Source organism: Nomascus leucogenys, chromosome 14, assembly GCF_006542625.1.
Source record: "Nomascus leucogenys isolate Asia chromosome 14, Asia_NLE_v1, whole genome shotgun sequence".
NCBI lineage: Eukaryota > Metazoa > Chordata > Mammalia > Primates > Hylobatidae > Nomascus > Nomascus leucogenys.
This window is the reverse complement of record NC_044394.1, coordinates 35,872,659-35,894,054: the sequence shown is the minus strand read 5'-3', so window position 1 is coordinate 35,894,054 and position 21,396 is coordinate 35,872,659. Positions and strand designations below refer to the sequence as shown.

At 41.1% G+C, this 21,396-nt stretch overlaps 2 protein-coding genes across 2 annotated transcripts in view; one reads left to right on the top strand and one right to left on the bottom strand.

Annotated features, from left to right (window-relative positions):
- Nucleotides 1–4,880, top strand: part of PAIP2B (poly(A) binding protein interacting protein 2B) — a 64,508-nt gene extending 59,628 nt beyond the window's left edge. The window contains exon 4 of the mRNA XM_030827290.1: nucleotides 4,260–4,880. Within this exon, the coding sequence (XP_030683150.1) occupies nucleotides 4,260–4,385 (126 nt within the window). The 3' untranslated portion in view covers nucleotides 4,386–4,880. The remainder of the gene's footprint in view (nucleotides 1–4,259) is intronic.
- MPHOSPH10 (M-phase phosphoprotein 10) lies at nucleotides 1,381–21,351 on the bottom strand. Its single transcript, XM_003262533.3, has 11 exons — nucleotides 20,943–21,351; nucleotides 18,150–18,831; nucleotides 17,618–17,775; nucleotides 16,626–16,797; nucleotides 12,836–12,977; nucleotides 11,615–11,682; nucleotides 10,116–10,253; nucleotides 6,945–7,055; nucleotides 3,377–3,484; nucleotides 2,030–2,260; nucleotides 1,381–1,615 (listed from the first exon to the last, which is right to left on the bottom strand). The coding sequence occupies exons 1-11, from the start codon at nucleotides 21,029–21,031 to the stop codon at nucleotides 1,466–1,468; spliced, it is 2,049 nt and encodes a 682-aa protein (XP_003262581.1). The 5' UTR covers nucleotides 21,032–21,351; the 3' UTR covers nucleotides 1,381–1,465.
- Between the last annotated feature and the right edge of the window lie 45 nt (nucleotides 21,352–21,396).

The following is a 21,396-nucleotide window of genomic DNA, read 5'->3' as shown; positions in this document are numbered from 1 at the left end:
TTGTTTGACAGCTGGAGGGAAATTTGGCTCAGGACGAATCATACCTTGAGTTGGTCTTACACATGTTTACAGACTTTGGACTTAGAATTTAAAGTTGATGCCGGAACAAGTTAAGATTTTGGGAGCTATTGGGATGGAATTAATGTGTTCATTTAAGAATGTGAACTTGAGAAGCCAAGGGTGGAATGCTATGCTATGATCTGAATGTGTCCTTCAAAATTCCTGTATAGAATCTTAATGGCCAATGAGCTATTAAAAGGTAGGACCTTTAGATGATTAAGTCTTGAAGGCAGAGGGATGGGATCAGCATCCTTATAAAAGGACTGACGGAGTGAGCTTGATGGCTTTTTGTCCTTCCACCCTCTGCCAAGTGAGGACATAACAAGGCACCACCTTGAAGCAGAGCAGCTCTTACCACTCAACTTGCCAGCATCTTCATCTCAGACCTCCCAGCCTCCAGAACCGTAGGAAATTTTCTATTGTTTATAAATGACCCAGTCTCAGGTATTTTGTTATAGCAGCATAGATGGACAAAAGCCAGTGCTTAATTTAGCCCCAGCCTAGCTCTACCCCGCTGCAGCCAGCTTCTGCAGTAACAGGAATGCAGAGTGCAAACTTCCACAGGCTCTTCTTGACCACTGATTGACGCCTTGTAGATAAAAAAACCAGAAGGGCTTTACCTGTTGTTTTGGTGGAATCTTAGTCCACATTCTCTACCCATCTGGGCTAAGGCTTACTGCATTTCCATCAATCAAATCAGTATGAGAGCCTGTCAGACAAAAGGCATTTTTCCCTGGATGGGGAGGTTGAAACAATGAGCACCTAGTGGTCACAGAACACTCTGCAGACTGCAGTTTACATTCCTGGCTGTATTGAGCTTCTATTGCTTCTAGATTCACTTCTCCCTCATACCTGTCCTCTGCAGCTGATTGTGGATAGTGCTCTACAGCCTAAATTAAACCTTTGTTCAGATGATATGAGATCATTTCCCCAAGGGGAAGGAAGTAAGGCACAGGCATGAAAATGCTACTGTTTTATGAAATGACAGGGCAATGGGAGAAGGAAATCAAGAGCCCAAAGAGTGAGGACCTCTGCTGTAGATAGCTGCTTGTGAGGGGGTTGGCTGGCTCTGTCCTCTTCTTAGCCTGCAGGCCAGTGCTTGCTCACCAGCCCATGTGGACAAGCTGGCCTGGCCTTCACACAGGCCTGGGCCACGGCAAGACACAGCAGGATCAGCTCAGGCAGTGCCTGAATAGGAAGGGCCTGGGGAGGAGCCAGGTCCTGCTTCACACCAGTGAAAACCCGAAGGGCTTTGCAAATGGTTAGGAGTTTGTCTTTTCACACCATGGAACCCTCAAATATCTGTCATCAATGCAAAGAAAGGTTCTCAAGAATTTTATTATAAAACAGAACAATGACACAATATAAGCTTACACATTAATATTTACATTATATTCAAAATATATTACAGCTTTAATTTATGAACAGAAATATCCTGTCTTTTCTTCTTTTTCTTTTCTGTTTTCTTTGCATCATTGATTTGCATTTTTACTTGATCTTGTAATTTAGAAAAGAATGCTTGAGAGGACTTTAAGGCCTTGTCTTTACCTTCATCCTGCAATTAAAAACACCACAGGCTTATGCTGTAAAATGTACTTATAAGTGAAAAAAGCCAAAAATAGTACATAACCATTACAACAATGTATACAACCATAAATATGAAAAAGGACTAGAATTACAGAAAACTGAATCAGTTAGCATAGAGGTATTCTATACTGCTACAATGTTCTTATAATCTAAGAGAGAAAGGAGTGGAAGACAAGCTGCTGCCAGGACCCAGGTTATTGTGAGGACCCTACATGAAAAACTCCAGAACATTAAAGGTTGCGATTCCAGCCAGTCAGCATCATGCATCTCCATCCCGCAGGTGGGCTGTCGGCTGGCTCAGACATTCCAGTGTCACCCAGCACTTGCTATCCACTTCCCCCACAAAGGTCCCCTTGAGCAGTTTTCTTTCCCTTGTCCTTACCTTTATGAAGGAAGCTTTGCCAGTTTTGGTCAGCTGTTTTAACTTCTCCGAAGCTACTGCTTTGCTATATTTTCCTGCTTCATCTACACTGCTCTTTTCAAGCAGTTTTCTCCGCTTCTCCTTCTCTTTTATTTTCATACGCTTTTGATATTTCTTTTTCCTTCGCTCTCGTTTCTTGTCTGTAGCTGTTTTTTCAGCAGCTGTTTTTATATCTCCAGCTTTATTTTTCTCCTATTAAAAAAATAACCACCAACATATTCGTTCATCAAGTTTAACAACTAGGAAACTGGAATGGAAGAAACTGCAGGGTAGCCAGCATGCAGGCTGTGCATCTGTGGCCAAATGCATGAAGATGCAGAGCAATCCCCACCTGCATTCCAATGAGCGTTGGTAACTCAGCTCTTTAAAACCTGAAATGCATTCTTTGACAGGCACAGACTCTTATAGTGACAGTTCAGTTCCCAAACTAATTCACAAGACGGCAACATGGAGAGTTCGGTTCACAACCTAACAGCACGAGAGGAGCCAGCCCTCCACAGCATTTAGATTCCAGTGGGCTTCAGGGACATGCCAGAGGGAGCCTCAGCTCTGAGCTGCTAATGACAGCAACTGGACTGGGGACAGAGGGCAGAGACCGAGGAATAGAGGAAGGGAAGGGCAACATCTCTCTAGTGAGGATCAATTTTATCTCTTTTCTCCTCAGCTGCCAGCCTATTCTGCCAGGGCTGTCACCTGCACTGAGGTGGCAGAGGCTCAGACAGAAGGGGTGAGTGTAGGTGTGGCAAACCAGGTGAGGAGGGAAAAAGAAGGCCCTGCTGCTAAGCCAGCCAGGAAGATGAGCACCTGGCGGAAACCATTATTACTGTGTAAGGAATGAGCTTCAATGTTCACATGGCAGGGATTGCTGCATTTGATATATCCAACCTCTTCTGATAACCAAATGCTCGATTCTAGATTCAGATGCCATTACTAATTAGCATTACATGAATAAAATAAGGGGGAAATGCTGATACTAAACTATTGCTAGTATATATGCAATGCAAGCAATTTGTTTTAAACTTAACATCACTGCTAGTATTCGGATTGGATTATAACAAGGTATCGATACTAGCTATTTTAAAACTGCTCTTACAGTAACTCTCAAACCTGTACCTCATAATAAAGCCAGAATATAGGAGACTGGTATTTGAATATTATAACATTACTAGTTTGCTTATACTTAGAAACTGCTGAGATACATTGGAATAAGAACTACAAGTGCAAGGCAAATGACGTTAAATAAATGGAGTCTGGCTATAATCAACTAACTTGTAACAGACATTTAAGGTTTCAACATTGGCTTCTTACCTTGATCTCCTCTGGGGCCAGGAGAGCTGCATCACTAACACTCACTGGGGCTACTTCCTCCATGGTTATGGCTGGCAGATTTGACACAACTTTAATCTCTGGTACAGGCTAGAAAAGAGATAATACATTCAATGGGAAGCCAGAAGGGACTCTAACACAAAATGTGTGAACTGTGAACCTATTAACTTAAAGTATAATATATAAAATACTTCATGGAGATTATCTTTTTTTCACTTGCTTGAAAGTCAGCAAACCTAATGGTGACTATTTAAAATGTTAGATATGGTGACAGCCAAAGTCCTAAGTGGACTGGCATGACGGCAGTGCTGAGGGATGGCACTGCTTCAGGATCCCAGAGACCTGGGTATTTTCGGGTTTTCTGTCTCAAAACCATTCCAACAGCATGTATTTCTGTTTTGTTTTTTTCTTCTTTTGAGACAGAGTCTCGCTCTGTCGCCCAGGCTGGAGTGCAGTGGCGCGATCTCAGCTCACTGCAAGCTCCGTCTCCCCAGTTCACGCCATTCTCCTGCTTCAGCCTCCCGAGTAGCTGGGACTACAGGCGCCCGCCACCACACCCGGCTAATTTTCTGTATTTTTAGTAGAGATGGGGTTTCACCGTATTAGCCAGGATGATCCGGATCTCCTGACCTCGTGATCTGCCCGCCTCGGCCTCCCAAAGTGCTGGGATTACAGGCCTGAGCCACCATGCCCGGTGTATTTCTACATTTTTACATAACATTTCTGCCATCTTCAAACATCAGTTCTTCCATCTCTTCCTCAACTATTCCTATCTACCATGCATGTGGACATTCTCAAACAACCATTAATGCTGTTTGGTAAGATTTACTGATTTCTATTAATATTATCTTGACTTTGCTTACAGAAAAGAAAGCTAGCTCTAAGAAGTATATGGAAAAAGATGCAAGGAAAGATGTTTATGGGAACAAGAGTCAAAGATAGACTACTGATAAATTTCCCCATCTTTCAACTACTGAAAACATCTCTATAAACAAATATGAAATAATACTGAAAAACTAAAACAGTATCAAAATAAATCAAAGCTATCAATTACAAAAAGGGGGAAAGAATGCAATGTTAATTGAAAGACCATCTGCTTTAGATTTTTGTCTTTTTTTGAAAGAACTACCCAAGAAATCCAGTATTTAAAACAGGTTTCATACTGATCCTGCAACTAAAATGGTGACTATATATTGCAGTTACATTTTGCAGTTACATTAGCATTCTTTCTTCCCTATCACCATCCTGTCCATGGAGTTATTTGCTCAAGGAAACTTCACAAAGAACAAAAACAAGCCATAATCACAATAGGATCCTGGATTCTAAGTGAGAGAAAAATGAGAGTGTGAAAGAAATCATTTCTTCCACTGGACCACTGTTCAACTGTTATTAAAAACACTGTGTTCCATTCTATCATTTAAAGAGAAATATGGAGAAAAAGAAGACAGTCCAAAAAGCCACAAAAGCCTGGGCATGGTGACTCACGCCTGTAATCCCAGCACTTTGGGAGGCCAAGGTAGGTGGATCATTTGAGGTCAGGAGTTTGAGACCAGCCTGGCTAACATGGTGAAACCCCGTCTCTACTAAAAATACAAAAAAATTAGCTGGCCGTGGTGGGGCATGCCTGTAGTCCCAGCTACTCGGGAGGCCGAGGCAGGAGAATCGCTTAAACTTGGGAGGCAGAGGTTGCAGTGAGCCAAGATCATGCCACTGCACTCCAGCCTGGGCAATAGAGTGGGATTCTGTCTCAAAAAAAAAAAAAAAAGCCACAAAAAATAATGGCTGTGATTGGTAAATGGAGTCTACAGAGATGGTGAGAAATACCAACCTGAACATGAAAAAAGTAGTATCAAGGGGAACCTACACTAGCAATTCCACATTTCTTAAGGGAAAAAAGAAAGGCTTTTCATTTGGGGCACATAGACATATATACATTCACTTCTCCTTCACTTCCCAATATTCCAAGGAATGTCTAAGGCCTTCCCTGTGTTAGATCCTGCTAGTGTGAGGAACAGAGTGGAACAGTAAATGCATTTTGTGCTGCCTGAAGACAAGTAGAGAGCAATGAACAACTAGTGAATGACTGCAAATGTGCGATCCAGCTATGAGGAAAAGGAGCCAAGTGGTGAGACATGCAGCAAGGCAGGAAGGGGAGCCTACCCTAGGTAAGGAGCCAAGGAACATCTGCAAGGAGGGGAAGGCATCTAGCCTGGGCAATAAGGAGCCAGCCATGCCAAAAAGGAAGTGCAGCCTACTGGGCCAGGGGAAGAGCACAGCGAGAAAGCACAAGGGACTTGGCCTGCTGAAGGAATCAGAAGATCAGTGGGGGTGGGGATAGCAAGCCAAGGGAGACCGAAGGGGTGGGAAGAGCCAGATCACACAGGTAAGGCCCAGAAAGGCCTACGTCCTTCGCCTCAGTAAGACCTGCTGGACAAGAGGAGTTGAAAAATTCCACTCATCTCTTCACCTGTTTATTTTACACAGCCCATAGTAGGGACTTTGGGAATCTAAAGATGGCTCCTGCCATCAAGAACTTACTTCCATGTAATTACAACTGGATTAAAAGCATACATATATACCAAAAAAAAACCAAAAAAAAACCAGGTAAAAAAAGCTTACTGTCTGAGGAGACAAAATATTTGCATGGGAATCACCTAGCCATCAACTAATAATAAAGGATCTTGGAGATTAGCTCTTCTGTACGGATGAAACGTAAAGCGATTGCCTGTATCATAAAGCTAGTTAGGGGCAGAACTCAACTCAGGTTCTGACTTCTAGACTAGTCTTTAATTCATGACATTCCATTTCAGACAACAACACAGGCACCAAAGGGCAACAGGTGAACAAGTACCAAAGGATGGTACGAGCAAGTTTTATGGGTTCACAGAAGCTGGTAAGCAGGAGATGAGGCCCCAAGGAATAAACAGGTAGAGCCAAGTCTGGGTGACAGACAGACAGGGGAGGAGCATTTGAGAGGGTTGGGCCTGGTGAGGGAACATCATGCGGAGACAGCTGGGCCCAGAGTTAGTCCTCACTCTCCCATCTCCTAAACCTTGGTTTTCTCCCCTGTGAAATGGAAACTATAGTACCTGCCTCAGTGTTGTGTGCATTAAGTGTTAGTGTATGTAAAGAACCTAATATGACACACAGCAGATATTCCATAAATGCTGGTATAGATAGCCATACGTCTCCAAACCCATTATACAATGAAAATGCAACAGAAGACTGAGAGGGTAGGGAAAGGAGGAGTCCCTGTGGCTATGGCTGAGGGTCTTTTAAAGTGTGAGGTTAAGTTAAAATAGTAAGAGGCAGTACTAGCATGATGCCTGACCATGCCCAGCCCCAGCTGGCAGGGGCTCACTGAAGATCTGGGTAGAGCCAGAACTGTCATGGGACCAGAAGTGAGCTTTCCTCTTGGAGACCCTGCCTGGAATTTACAGCAAACTACAAGTTTGTATCCTGAAACAAAATAAAGAGCTAGTCTCACAAACGATCAAAGCTATGAAGGTCACCCTGCTCTAGCTACACACTGAACTGTTAACACACTTACCGGTTTAGGGATAAAGTGGAAGTTTGAGAGGGCATCCAATTTTAAGAAGAGGGAATCCATCATCTTCTGAATTTCTACATGCTCTGGATTTTCTTCTTCTGCTGTTTTTTGCTTAGGAAATAAGTTCAACAATGTCAAACTAAGCGACTTGATATATATCACAGGACAAAACACTAAAGGTCAATGAGGGTATTCCCAACTTCTCATCACCAAAGCTTCAGCTACAAAGAAACATTCCAAAAGCAAAATTAAAAGCAGCAGTACCATGAGGGTTCCAGCACCTACCAGAGATGTGATGTGCATCTTAGGAGCTACGGTAACCATTACCTCTAATATTCAGAACTTAAACATTTAATTACCTTGGTATTTACTTCTGTCAAAAACTAAGCTATTCCTCTTAAGATGGCCACAGTTTTTTTTTAAAAGGAAAATAGCAAGTGATAACAAGTGTTGGCAAGGATGGAGAAACTGGAACCCTTGTGCATTGTTGATAGATAGGAATGTAAAATGATGCGGCCACAGCGGCAACAAGCTTGGCAGGTCTTCAAAAAGCTACACAGAATTACCATCTGACCCAGCAATGCCACTCCTAGGTGTACAACCAAGAGAATTAAAAACAGATACTCAAATACATGTACATGGCACTATTAACAGTCAAAAGGTGGAAACAGTCTGAATGTCCATCAGTGGATGAGCAGATAAACTGTGGTACATACACACAATGGAATCTGTGCAACCATAAAAAAGAAATGAAGCACTGACAAATGCCAGTCTTGAAAACACGACGCTAACTGAAAGAGGTCAGAAATGGAAGGCCACATATGGTATGGTTCCATTTATATCAAATACTCAAAATAGGCCAATCCACAGACATAGACTGCAGACTGGGGTTTGTTGGGGCTGGGGCAAGTGAGGAAAGGGTAGCAACTGCTTAATGTATATGGGGCTTTACTGTGGGCTGATAAAAATGTTTTAGAACTAGAGAGAGCTAGTAGTTACATAACACTGTCCTAAATGCTCCCAATTTGTTCATTAAGTGGTTCATTTTATGTTATATAAATCTCACATTTAAAAAAAAAAAAAAAGGGCCCAGCATGCAGCATGGTGGCTGGCTGGGCGCAGTGGCTCATGCTTGTAATCCCAGCACTTTTGGAGGCCGAAGTGGGAGGATCACGAGGTCAGGAGATCGAGACCATCCTGGCTAACATAATGAAACCCTGTCTCTACTAAAATACAAAAAATTAGACGGGCTTGGTGGCTGCGCCTGTAATCCCAGTTACTCAGGAGGCTGAGGCAGAGGAATTGCTTGGACCCGAGACGTAGAGGTTGCAGTGAGCTTAGATCGCGCCACTGCACTCCAGCCTGGTGACCAAGCAAGACTCTGTCTCAAAAAAAAAAAGAAAAAAAAAAGTGTTAATATAGACTTCATAAAATTATCCAAATATCCATTTGGATGGTAGGGACTTTTTTGTCTTTTATTTACACGTAATGTGTTAAAGATTTATTCTCACAAATCACACTGAAAAAATTGACAGCAATTTTAATTCTACTGAAGAGAAAAAGAAAATTTCATGCTTCTCTCTCTGTCCCCTTTGGCCCCAAATGCTTATTCTAAATGCCTAAGAGGGCTTTTTGTGTGCTTGTTATTAAGACATGAAAAAAAGAAACCCACCAGAACTAGGAAACGATAGGCTCTTTGCCTCCTGATCCTGATGACAGAGATGCATTCAGGTCTGTTTCCAATGTCCATCATCAGCACCCACCTTCCAGCCATAGTCAGGCATCACGCTACTACTGCTTCTAACTATTTTAACTTACCTCACACTTAAAAAAATCCTAAACATGTCCTTTCACCTCATTCTAGGTAACAATATCTGTAAAATCAAATATGTAGCTATATATTGGCTATATAGCATTTTTCTGCGCCACATTACATACACAAATGTGAGTAAAGGCTCCTACATGTGCTATTTACCATCATTTCACTTCTAGAACTAGCCTAGCTACTAGAACTCCAAGCCCATCCTCAAAAACTTCTGAACTGGCTGTTGACTTCTAAGAGAGAAATGAAACTAACATTTACAGCTGGCATAAGCTATTGCATTACATATCTAATTTTTAATTCTCGTGGTCACCAAATACTTTCCATATCTACCCAATCTCCTCAAAGACTCAAATGAAACTGTACACATCCTCCTTCAGCTACCACCTTGGATTGCAAGGCAGCCAGGAAGAATTTTAATTCAAATCTTTTCAGTTCTTCAATTTCACAGTGGCATGAGGGCAATTTGCTGTTGCTGAGAGGCATTCATTAACAAAATCTGGTGGGAATCATAAATGGCTTTTGCAGAAGAAAAATGCCATCTGATCCCTAAGTACATATTAACCACATTCCCAATAAATCAAATGTGAAGGAATAATTCAATTATTATATCAGCATATAATATTCCTAGGAATAGGACCTTGTCCTATTATTTAACCAGAGATTTCTTTCTTTCTTTCTTTTTTTGAGATGGAGTCTCACTCTGTCGCCCAGGCTGGAGAGCAGTGGGGCAATTTGGGCTCACTGCAGTCTCCACTTCCCTGGTTCAAGCAATTCCCCTGCCTCAGCCTCCCGAGTAACTAGGATTACACGCACATGCCACCATGCCCGTCTAAATTTTTCGTATTTTTAGTAGAGACGGGGTTTCACCATGTTGGCCAGACAGATCTCAAACTCCTGACCTCAAGCAATCCGCCCGCCTCAGCTTCCCAAAGTGCTGGGATTACAGATGTGAGCCACCACACCCAGCCCAGAGATTTTAGTTAAGTGAAAGAAAAAACAGACCTAAAAATCAGAATGAATTCATAATCATGTAAAATATATCAGTTACTCCAAAATATCAATGAGAAATGGTTTTAAAGTTGTAGCACCACCATAATTGCTAGAAAGGTAATGAGTTGTAAAAGTATCAGGTGACCAAAGCCTAATTGCAAAGCAACCCCCCACAACCCCTCACATCCAGTGGGAATATTAGAACCCTTCTATTCCTAGCATGCTCTGTCTCATACTTACATGAGGTAGCCGAAGAGCTCAAGATTTCTGTTTCATGATTTCAACAGTCACAAAAAGCCTAGTTCTCTACTTCTATTTCTTTAATAATAATGGTTTTGCCTTACAGGCTTCCTCACCTGGTTGAGTTTGATGTACTCCTGTTCATAAATTTCAGCAAGGCTCAATTTACTCTTCTCATGGTCTAAGGTTAAACGCTTTTTATATTCATATGCATCCTCTTTAGGTTTTTCTTTACGTACTACATCATCCCAAGCCTGAAACATAAAGTGCAGGTAGAACATAACAAAACCTACAATTTATTTCTAGGTTCACTTAAGAATCTTCCTCTGGAATAGTATTATAATAAATATTATCAATATATTAATTATCATTAATATATTAATAGTAATTATATCATTGTTATAATATTTATTATTACTTATTATTACAGAGTAAGCAAATTATAGCAAAAAGAAAATTTTCAACTCCTAAAATAACTATTCAAGTCACAAAGAATAAACATTAGGAAACCAAAGAAAGCATTACTCAAGTATCTTTTTCTGTTTTAAATGAGTCTTCCTACCTGGCTACCAACTTAAATTCCACATTTCCCCATCATAGTTTGTTTAAAAGTCAAGCTTTGAGTTAGTTTATCATGTTTCATTTCAAATTTTAAGATGTTCTGCACGTGATACTCACCCTTCAAACCCTTTCTATTTTAGACCCACAAGTACAGGCAAACATTATACATGTTATAAAGCCATCTCTTACTGTACATGCCATATATCTAAGTTTTATTCTAAGTTTACAAAATCAGATCAATTCTTCAACAAAAACCACTAGGTTTTTAACATTTGAAAAAAATACACCATTGAGAAATGGTTTTAAAATTGTAATACTACCACAATGGTAGGGTTTGAATGTCCCCTCCAAAACTCATGTGGAAACTTAATCCCTGATGTGGCAACACTCAGATGTGGGGCCTTCTAGGACGTGACTGGATCACCAGGGTTTTGCCCTCATGAATGGCAGCTGCATTTATGGATTAATGGATTATCATCAGTGGAGGAATGGTGGCTCTTAAGAAGAGCAAGAGACACCTGAGCCAGCATCTTAGCATGCTCAGCCCTTTCACCATGTGATGCCCTGCACCACCTTGGGACTCCGCAGAATCCCCACTGGTAAGAAGGCCCCTCGACCTTGGACTTCTCAGCCTCCATAACTGTATTCCTTTTAAGTTACCCAGTTGCAGATATTCTGTTTTAAGTAACAGAAAAAAGACTAAGACATATATGCTGAATAATTAGCCACACCAATACTGTGCCTACGCCAAGGGTTCTGGGTGCAACCATCACAGGTTAGCCACCAGCTTCACTGAGCACCACCCAAAAGGTCAGCAAGACTCACGAGAAAGGATAATGGCTTCTTGCTCCTCTCAGGCACAATACTCGTCTTTCCTGGGTACTACTGAAGAGCAGTACCTCACACAACAAAAGCTGACTAGGTAGCCTAGATTTAAGGTTTGTGAACACTAAGTGAAAATAAAAAGCAATAGTCCTACTCTCAAAGTAGTCTCACGTTAATTTCTAAAAATTTCAGTGACATTTCAGTTAAGTTAAATTTAATTCTTACTGACCTGATCTCTTATCCTCTGTTTAATGATATCTTCTAGTTGAAGGGTGGTTTCCTCTGTAATCACAGGTGCTAAAGGAAATACAACGTTTATTCATTAGGTAGATACCCACTAGACCACTGATTCAGTGCAGTCCTTGGACCCACAGCATCAGCAACACGTGGGAACTTGTTAGAAATGCAAATTCCTGGGCCACCCCCATCTTCCTGAATCAGAAAGTGGGGAAGAGGGACAGCTATCTGTGCTTTAACAAGCCTTGTGATGCTCCCTGAAATTTGAAAACCACAAAACTCAGATACATATGGTAGTAAGTGCTAATACTTTACCCAAGGTACCCAGGGACTCTTCCCCTCTTTTCCATTCTCTCTTCCATTGAAATAAAATGAAAACTCATTTTGATGTAATGGGTACAAGAAAGAAGGCAATGAGATGACCACAGTTTCAGGTTGAAGTTCAAAATTTAATCAGTGGACCGTGACAGGATGTAAGCCTTTGAAATAGATTACTACAAGAAAGCTGATTACAAACTATACGTTAGGTATCATTAGTGTATTGTTAAATTTTTTGGGTGGATTAATGGTATTGTGATTACATAGGAGAATGTCCTAGTTCTTAGAAGATACCTGCAAAAGTACTTAAAAGTGAAGTGCCATAAGATTGGCAACTTACTTAAAAAAAGGGCACATATACAATCTTACGTATGCTAGGGAGAGAAAGCAAATATGACAAAATGGTAACTGGTGAATCCAATTGAATAGCATATAGGTGTTCACTGTAGTATTTTTTCAACTATTCTGTGTTTATAAGTTGTTTTTTTCTTTTTTGACAGAGTGGCGCTCTGTTGCCTAGGCGGGAGCACAGTGGCACAACCTTGGCTCACTGCAACCTCCCCTTTCCGGGTTCAAGTGATTCTCCTGCCTCAGCCTCCCGAGTAGATGGGATTTTGTAATCCGCCACCATACCCGGCTGATTTTTGTATTTTTAGTAGAGACGGGGTTTCACCATGTTGGCCAGGCTTGTCTCAAACTCCTGACCTCAGGTGATCCGTCTGCCTCGGCCTCCCAAAGTGCCAGGATTACAGGTGTGAGCTACCATGCCAAGCCATGTGTTTACAAGTTTTTAAAATAAAAAGTTGAGGGAAAAGAAACATCACCCCAAATCTTTGTATGAAATGGAACCATGGAAAAAGCACAGACGTGAAAACTACAGAAGAGGGCACCGTACCCATCCGGACAGCATGGTCAAAGTGTAAGGTCTCCTCCAGGAGGCTGTTCTCTGGCCTCTTCTGTGCTGTCACTTCCCCCTGAAGCTGCCAAGGCTTTTTTTCTAACAACTCTTTTTCTAAAGATGCAATTTTTTCATTCATCTAAGAAAGAGATAAAATAATTAGTATACATTTATAAAATAAAATCTTATATTTGTGTAAAAGCAAAAAATAATTTAAAAAGTGGGGAAGCAAGAAATGTACTGTTCTACAATTCTGTCCTTGCCATCTTTTTATTCTGTCAATGACTTCCTATTTCTGCTGCCTATGGTGGGAGGAGCTGCAAACAATTTCTTTTCCTGATTAATTTAAAATGCCATGTTTATAATATACTAAACTCCCCCAGTAGCATTTGGGTTTGTTTCTGGGCTCTATTCTATTCAAGTGATCTATCTATTCGCAAGTCAAGTAATTCTTTGATTAGAATATTAGTATCTGATGGAGTCTGACCCTTTTGACTCCAAACTCAAATTCTTACTCTAACTTCTTTTTTTTTAATTTTTTTGAGGCAGAGTCTCGCTCTGTCGCCTAGGCTGGAGTGCAGTGGTGTGATCTCAGCTCACTGCAACCTCCATCTCCTGAGCAATTCTCCTGCCTCAGCCTCCCGAGTAGCTGGAATTACAGGCATGTGCCACCATGCCCAGCTAATTTTTGTATTTTTTAGTAGAGATGGGGTTCACCAAGTGCTGGGAGTACAGGCGTGAGGCACCACGCCTGGCCATTATCTCTAACTTCTAAAAGACAACAATGATGACTTCAGCGTATAAGATGCCAGCCTTTTCAGCTACCTTACAGAATTCTCTTATTTTCCTAATATCAATTCAGTTTATCCATTCGGTTTCCTCTCCAAATACTAACACTTTCATTTTTCACTCCTAGTGGAATATAAATACATCTGCAGTATTCCTAATCTTTTTTTTTTTTTTTTTTTTTTGAGACAGTCTTGCTCAGTTGCCTAGGCTGGAGGGCAGTTGCGTGATCTCAGCTCACTGCAACCTCCACCTCCTAGGCTCAAGCAATCCTCTTACCTCAGGCTCCCAAATAACTGGGATCACAGGCGCGTGCAACCACGCCTGACTAATTTTTGTATTTTTTGTAGAGACGAGGTCTTACCATGTTGTCCAGGCTGGTCTTGAACTCCTGAGCTCAAGCAATCCTCCCGCCTTGATCTCCCAAAGTGCTGGGATGCACCTGGCAGTTTTCCTCATCTCTTATGTTTATCTTTTATAGTTACACTGGCCTATGCGTCTAAAAGAATGTTAATCAACAGTGGTAACTGTAATACTGAACATCTTGTCTTATTCCTGATCTTAAAGGGATGTTTCTAGAATTTCACGCATCATGCATGATGGCAGCTTTTGGCTTAAATGTATTTATATTCCGCTAGGAGTGAAAAAAAAATTAGAAATGAATATTGAATTTTATCAAATGTCTTTCTGACATATATGGAGGTGACTATATGTTTTTTCTCCTTAATGTCTTGCGGTCAGGAATCATACTAGATTTTCTAATACTGATTCAAGAGAATAAGGTTCATGCAGTTGTGTGGCATAATTTTTCCACTGTGCTGTAGGATTTTTGCATCACTGTTCATGAATGAGACTCTGTGCTCTGTGTATGTATGTATGTATGTATGTGTGTGTGTGTGTGTGTTTTAATGCTACCTCTGTCAGGTTTGGGTTTTCATGTCCTAACAGTTTCAAAAAAAAAAAAAAAAAGTTTGAAAGCTCTACTTTATTCTTTATATGTGGAAATTGAAATAAATTATTTGTGATTTATTGAAACTTAACTTGAAGGTCTGATGTAATTTCACAATAAAACCAAACCTTTCTTTCTTTATTTGTTGGGGGAGGGCGGGAGGAGTGGGATGGAAGGATACTAATTCATTGATATTTTATAATGGTGCTTTTTTTCCCTTAGAATTTCTCTATCTTCTGGGGACAATCTGACAACCACAGATTTAATTCAGATTCTTAGATTTTAAAAACAATTCTTTTGATATTCTTGGTATCTTTTATTATCTGCCTATTCTCTTTTTTTACTTTTTTCAGACAGTCTCTAGCTCTGTTGCCCAGGCTAGAGTGCTGTGGTACAATCATAGCTCACTGCAGCCTTGAACTCCTGGACTCAAGAGATCCTCCCCCATCAGCCTCTCAAGTAGCAAAGACGATAGGCGCACACTACCATTCCCAGCGAATTTTTTTAATTTTTAGTGGAGACGGGCTTTTGCCCTGTTGCCCAGGTTGGTCTCGAATTCCTGGGCTCCAAACAATCCTCCCTCCTCAGCCTCCCAAAGTGCAGGTGTGAGCCACTGTGCCTGGCCCTATTCTCATTTTTATTGTGATAAAAATTTTAAGGTAAATAAAAGATAGAGCCAAATTATTAGAGCCAGACTACATCTACAAAAATTAAATGAAATTTCACTTGTCTGAAATCATGACACAAAGAAACAATTTTTACCAACTTTGGAAGATATGTTTGTGATGGTATAAATTAAAATTCTGGCTATTTGGCACTCACAACAATCTGCAGAGCACCTTAAAGACATAGGTGGTATAGGCTGGGCGCAGTGGCTCACGCCTGTAATCCCAGCACTTTGGGAGGCCGAGGCGGGTGGATCACCTGAGGTCAGGAGTTTCAGACCAGCCGGCCAACATGGTGAAACCCCGTCTCTACTAAAAATACAAAAAAATTAGTTGGGCGTGGTGGCGGGCACCTGTAATCCCAACTACTCAGGAGGCTGAGGCAGGAAAATTGATTGAATCTGGGAGGTGGAGGTTGCAGTGAGCTAAGATCACACCACTGCACTCCAGCCTGGGTGACAAGAGTGAAACTCCATCTCAAAAAAAAAAAAGAAAAAAAAGGCATATGCGGTATCCTCCAAAACAGTCAAAACAGTTAAGATGCTCACAGGACAGCTTTATCAGGAGAGACATGCTATACATATAAAGACATTAGGGACAGAGAAAAAAACAACTATCTTTAAAAATTTTTTTATTTTTGAGACAGAGTCACACTCTATCACCCAGGCTGGAGTCCAGTGGCACCATCTCGGCTCACTGCAACCTCCGCCTCCTGGGTTCAAGGGATTCTCCTGCCTCAGCCTCCCGATTAGCTGGGATTATAGGTGCCCGCCACCACGCCTGGCTTTTTTTTTTTTTTTTCGTAGAGATGGGGTTTTACCATGTTAGCCAGGCTGGTCTCGAACTCCTGACCTGAAGTGATCCACCTGCCTCAGCCCCTCAAAGTGCTGGGATTATAGGCATGAGCCACCACGCCCAGCAGAAGCAACTATTTTACTCACAGGCCCCAAACTGAAATGCAGGCACTGACTTTTGCAAATCAGATGCTTTCCATGTAAGATTTTTGGTTTTTTGTTTGTTTTAAGACAAGGTCTTGCTCTGCTGCCCAGACTAGAGAGCAGTGATGCAATCATAGCCCACCGCAGCATCAACCTTCTAGGCTCAAGTGATCTTCCCGCCTCAGCCACCAGAGTAGCTGGACTACAGGCACACATCACCATGCCCAGCTAATTTTTGTATTTTTGGTAGAGACAAGGTCTCACTATGTTGCCTAGGCTGCTTCTGAACTGAGCTCAAGTGATCCTCTTGCTTCAGACTACCAAAGTGTTAGGATTACAGGCGTGAGCCACTGCACCTGGCCAAGATATTTGTTTTCAAAGGATGGTTAATAGTTTTCAAAGGATGGTCAATATCAAGTATATTAAAAATTGCTTAAATTACTAATTACCTTTTCCTGTCTTTTTTCAAAGGAGGATTTAACTTCATCAGAATTTTTCTTTACATTTAAAACACCTGTATCTTCAGTTTCCTCATCATCTGGTAAAGCAAAGGTCACTCTTTTCAAGCTTTTTTTATGTTGTTTACTGTCTTCATTTTCTTCAAGGTCATCATCTTCATCCCTACAATACCAAAACTCTTATAAAAAGAAATATACTACTTTCCATTAGAAAAACAAAAGGAAACAAATTTTCCCTTAATAAAGTTCTTCTTTTACATACCTAATACAACCAAATACTCAGAACTTCCAAAATCATTCAGTTATTAAGGAACAAAAGGTATTATTTAGGTAAAATGCTATGTAAGAAAGAGAAGAAAGGCCAGGCGCGGTGGCTCACGCTTGTAATCCCAGCACTTTGGGAGGCCGAGGCAGGCGGATCACGAGGTCAGGAGATCAAGACCACGGTGAAACCCCGTCTCTACTAAAAATACAAAAAAAAATTAGCCGGGCATGGTGGCGGGCACCTGTAGTCCCAGCTACTCGGGAGGCTGAGGCAGGAGAATGACATGAACCCGGGAGGCGGAGCTTGCAGTGAGCCGAGATTGCGCCACTGCACTCCAGCCTGGGCGACAGAGGGAGACTCCGTCTCAAAAAAAAAAAAAAAAAGAAACAGAAGAAAAAGTGTCCAACATATAGAAAATAAATTATTCATCAATCTATAATACAAATCTCTTATCTCACAAAAATAACAGGATTTTATTGACACAAAACCAAATCAAAGTTCCTGATAAGGAAGGTTTGATTGCTACTACCAGAGATATTTTTCTTCATTAAGTGATCTCTAATGTCCCTTTACATTCAGACTTTCCTCTGGCTATCTTGAGAATATCTGATATTAGAGAATCGAACTTCCTAAGACAAACACATTTGATAACTACGAGTACACATAAATGATTGGGCAATTCCAGCTTACAATGTAAAGGATGGTTCAAAATACTCACGTTTCTGAAATACTTAGTTCTTCCGCTTCTTCTTCAGCAATTTCATCATCTTCTTTGTTTGAATCCAGCTCATCATCATGAACACTTGTTATGTCTTCATCACTTTCAACTGGATCAAAAAAATCTTTGTATTTCAGATTTCTGGAACTTTTACCTGACTAAAATAAAAAGATTTTAAAAACTATTAATTAGGGATAGAAAAATATATTAACACACGCATATAGATTTGTATGTATATTGTATGTATATATTACTTTCTGACTTAATAACACTACAAGCTAATAACTAATAACTAAACTAATAACTAAATAATTATTAGGTGAAAATGGCAACTAATAACACTACCACAAAACTATAAGACCAACTGGAACATAAATTGAATGGAAGTACAGATTCATTTATAACTGATAAGATAGAGCACAATATTTCTTATCAATAAATCTTCTAACTACAATTAAATCTCTCCTAGAAAAACAGAAGGAAAGCTAATTTGAGGAGGAGGAAAGTGCTCTCTCCTCTCGCAAAACTTTACCTTAAGTTTTTTACTTCCAAACAGTCCCCCTTCATCTTCATCAGAATCAATATCTTCAAAAAAATCAATATCTTCCTCCTCCTCATCATTATCATCTTTTCGTTCCTCTTCTTTTTCTATGTTTTCTAAATAGGCCTCCATTTCGGAGAGTTTGAAGAATTTATCATCTACTATGGACTTTTCTCTTGGTTTTCCATGTCCTTTGTTTTGCACCTTGCTCTGCTGTTCCAATTTGCTGATATCAAAGTCAAGGTCAGAATCCTCATCACTGAAAACGGGGCTTTTCCTTAGATCAGATTTGCTTGAGTTTTCAGCTCTCTCACCCACTTCAGGACCATCATCATCCATGTCTGACACTTCCTCCTCCTCCTCTAAATCTTCTAGGTCCTCCTCGTCATCAGCCTCTATCTCTGAACCATCCTCTTCATGTTCCTGTTTTTCACTCTCTGGGAGAAGACTGATAGCTTCATCATTAATTGTTTCACTAACTGCATTCTGAAAGTATTGTAAAATTGGTTCATTTTGCAATTCCAGTTGTTGCCAAATCTGTTCATCATCAAAATTTGCTACCACAAGTTTTTGCAAGGGGCTTCCATGGATCCTACCATTCTCTAATATTTTATTAAAGTCATAAAGCACTTTTGTTAAAGAAGTGAACTTTGATGCCAATCCCTCTTGAATCCTATTGGGAGGAAGTAAATGAGATTTAGAATTATAGGTAATAATTTCACAGCACTCTTAATAAAAATAAAAAAAACCCAACTCTTTTGTAAAATAAAATTTGCATGAAGTGTAAGTATAGATTCTGGCCCCCAACAACATATAAGCTGATGAGCTACACTGATATATAAAACCTGTCAACCAAGTATCTGTGAATCGGCTGTATAGATTTTAGGCAGGAGAACCATTACAAATCTATTTGCTTGGAGATATATAGTGAATTAACCTTAAATTATCAATTCTGCTACATTATATACCACTCCATTCATTCATTCACTTATTCATTCAATGATCAACATTTGCTTTGGCTACAGTGGTCAAGGAAAACCTCTCTTAGATGTCACGTCTGAAGAGGAAACCTATAGATAAGGAGACAGTCTTATAAAGATTGGGAAACATGCATTCCAGGCAGAAGAAATCCTCTAAGATGCAAATCCTCTAGAGGTGAGCATGGCTAGAGTGTGAAGGAGGCAGAGGGTGAAGCTGGAGAGACTGATGGGAGCCAAATTATGCATGGTTCAGGAGTAAGAATTTGTCATTTAAAGTGTAAAGGGAAAACATTTTAAGCAGAGGGATGAAATGATGATTTACACGAAGGAAGAACAAAGGGAGAAGGGAAGAGGAGGAAAGTACAGTGATTAGAAGGTTGATGCAGCATTCCAGCCAAAGGATAATGGTGTTTAGACTGGAGTTAGCGCAGTGAATATGCTGAGTATAGTTTGGAGGTAGAACTGACAGGATTGCTAAAGAATTAGATATAGAACAGAGAAAAATGAAGACATTAAACCTAGTTTTATGTTTGAGTAACTGAAAAGACAGAAGTGTCATTTACTGAGATAGGGAAGGCTTGCGTGGTGTTGTCAGGCCTCTGAGCCCAAGCTCAGCCATTGTAACCCCTGTGACCTGCACATATATGTCCAGATGGCCTGCAGGAGCCAAGAAGTCTGGGGCAGCCGAAAAACCACAAAAGAAATAAAAGAGCCAGTTCCTGCCTTAATTGATTAACCAACATTACAACATTCCTCCATTGTGACTTGTCCCTGCCCTACCTTAACTGATCAATCGACCTTGTTACATTCTTCTTCTGGACAATAAGTCTTATGATCTCCCCACCATGTACCTTGTGACCCCCTCCTCTGCTAATAATAGATAACCACCTTCTACTGTAATTTTCCATTACCTACCCAACTCCTATGAAGCAACCCCTTCCCCATCACCATTCGCTGACTCTCTTTTCGGACTCAGCCCACTTGCACCCAAGTGAATAAACAGCCTTGTTGCTCACACAAAGCCTGTTTTAGTGGTCTCTTCACACGGACGCGCTTGACAGGCGGAGCATGGGAAAACGACTTCAGGGGATGGCAGAATATAAGTGGGTAGAAACAACAATTCTATTAAACAGAAACAACAGCTCTATTTTGGACGCAATGAATTTGAGATGGTTGACAGTACCAAAATTTTAAAAATCGTTAAAAGTTGTACAGTGCGGATATCCCAGTTGTGTGCTACGGAATTCAAACTAAGTTCAGTCTGTAGTTGCTGGGAGCTGGGAACTCAGGGAGAGGTTGGGGTTTGAAACATAAATGAGTAATAATTTCATAGATCACATTTGAAATTCTTCAACAAAATACATATAAAACGCTTGTGTTGGGAAAAGACATGGAAGTTCTATTTCTCAAGAAGCTTAGTCATGGGGGGTGGACAGACAAGTGACAAGGTCGTACTGTCAAAGTATGCTAAGCGCTAAGTGCTTTGGGAGCACATAGGAGGAAGGAGAAACCAACAGTCTGTGTGTAGAGGGATGGGGTCGTAAGAAGCCCAAGGGAAGCTTCTAGGCGTTAATAATTGAGGTTAGAGTGATTTCAATAACACTCAACTGTGAGATCCATCTATACAAATTTTAACAGTTTTTAAAATTTTGATAGCCTAGGAAAGTATAAACTCTGAAATTTGGGGAAAAGTGATTTTACGTTTCCCCTTATCTTCCCCCAGCTCCACAATTTGCCGGAGGCCTGCAACCCGTGTCCACGTGAGACCCCGGTCGCATCCCAAGCCCAGGATCTGCGCACTTACGTGAGGAAGCACTCGGGCCGACCCGTGGCTTTGCCGACTTCCGTCAGACACCGCTCCAGGGTCCGTCGACGCCAGACCTGCGGGGCCATGGCTGTCAGCAACTCCCGACACAATGCCGCATGCAAGGGAAGGGAGCCGCCCGGAAACCGCGCGGCAAAGATGCGCCTAGCGCAACTTGGATTTCAGAGCCTAAAGTTCCGCGGCGCACAGGTTCCGGACTCGCCCTCAGCCAGAGCCAATGGCAGCGCGAGAGCTTTCGCTTTTGCAGGGGGGCGGGAAACAAAAATCTCCATGGTCAGCCCAAACGCCTTTCAAATCTCTCCAAACTTCGTTTTGTATTTTTCAGGGGCCCACAAAGGGTGACCCGTCTTGGCTTTACGTTTCTGTTTTAGCTAAAGTACGCGCGTTGTAGCAGGAAAGCAGCGACCTTCGCCACGCCCCTGACCTATCTGTC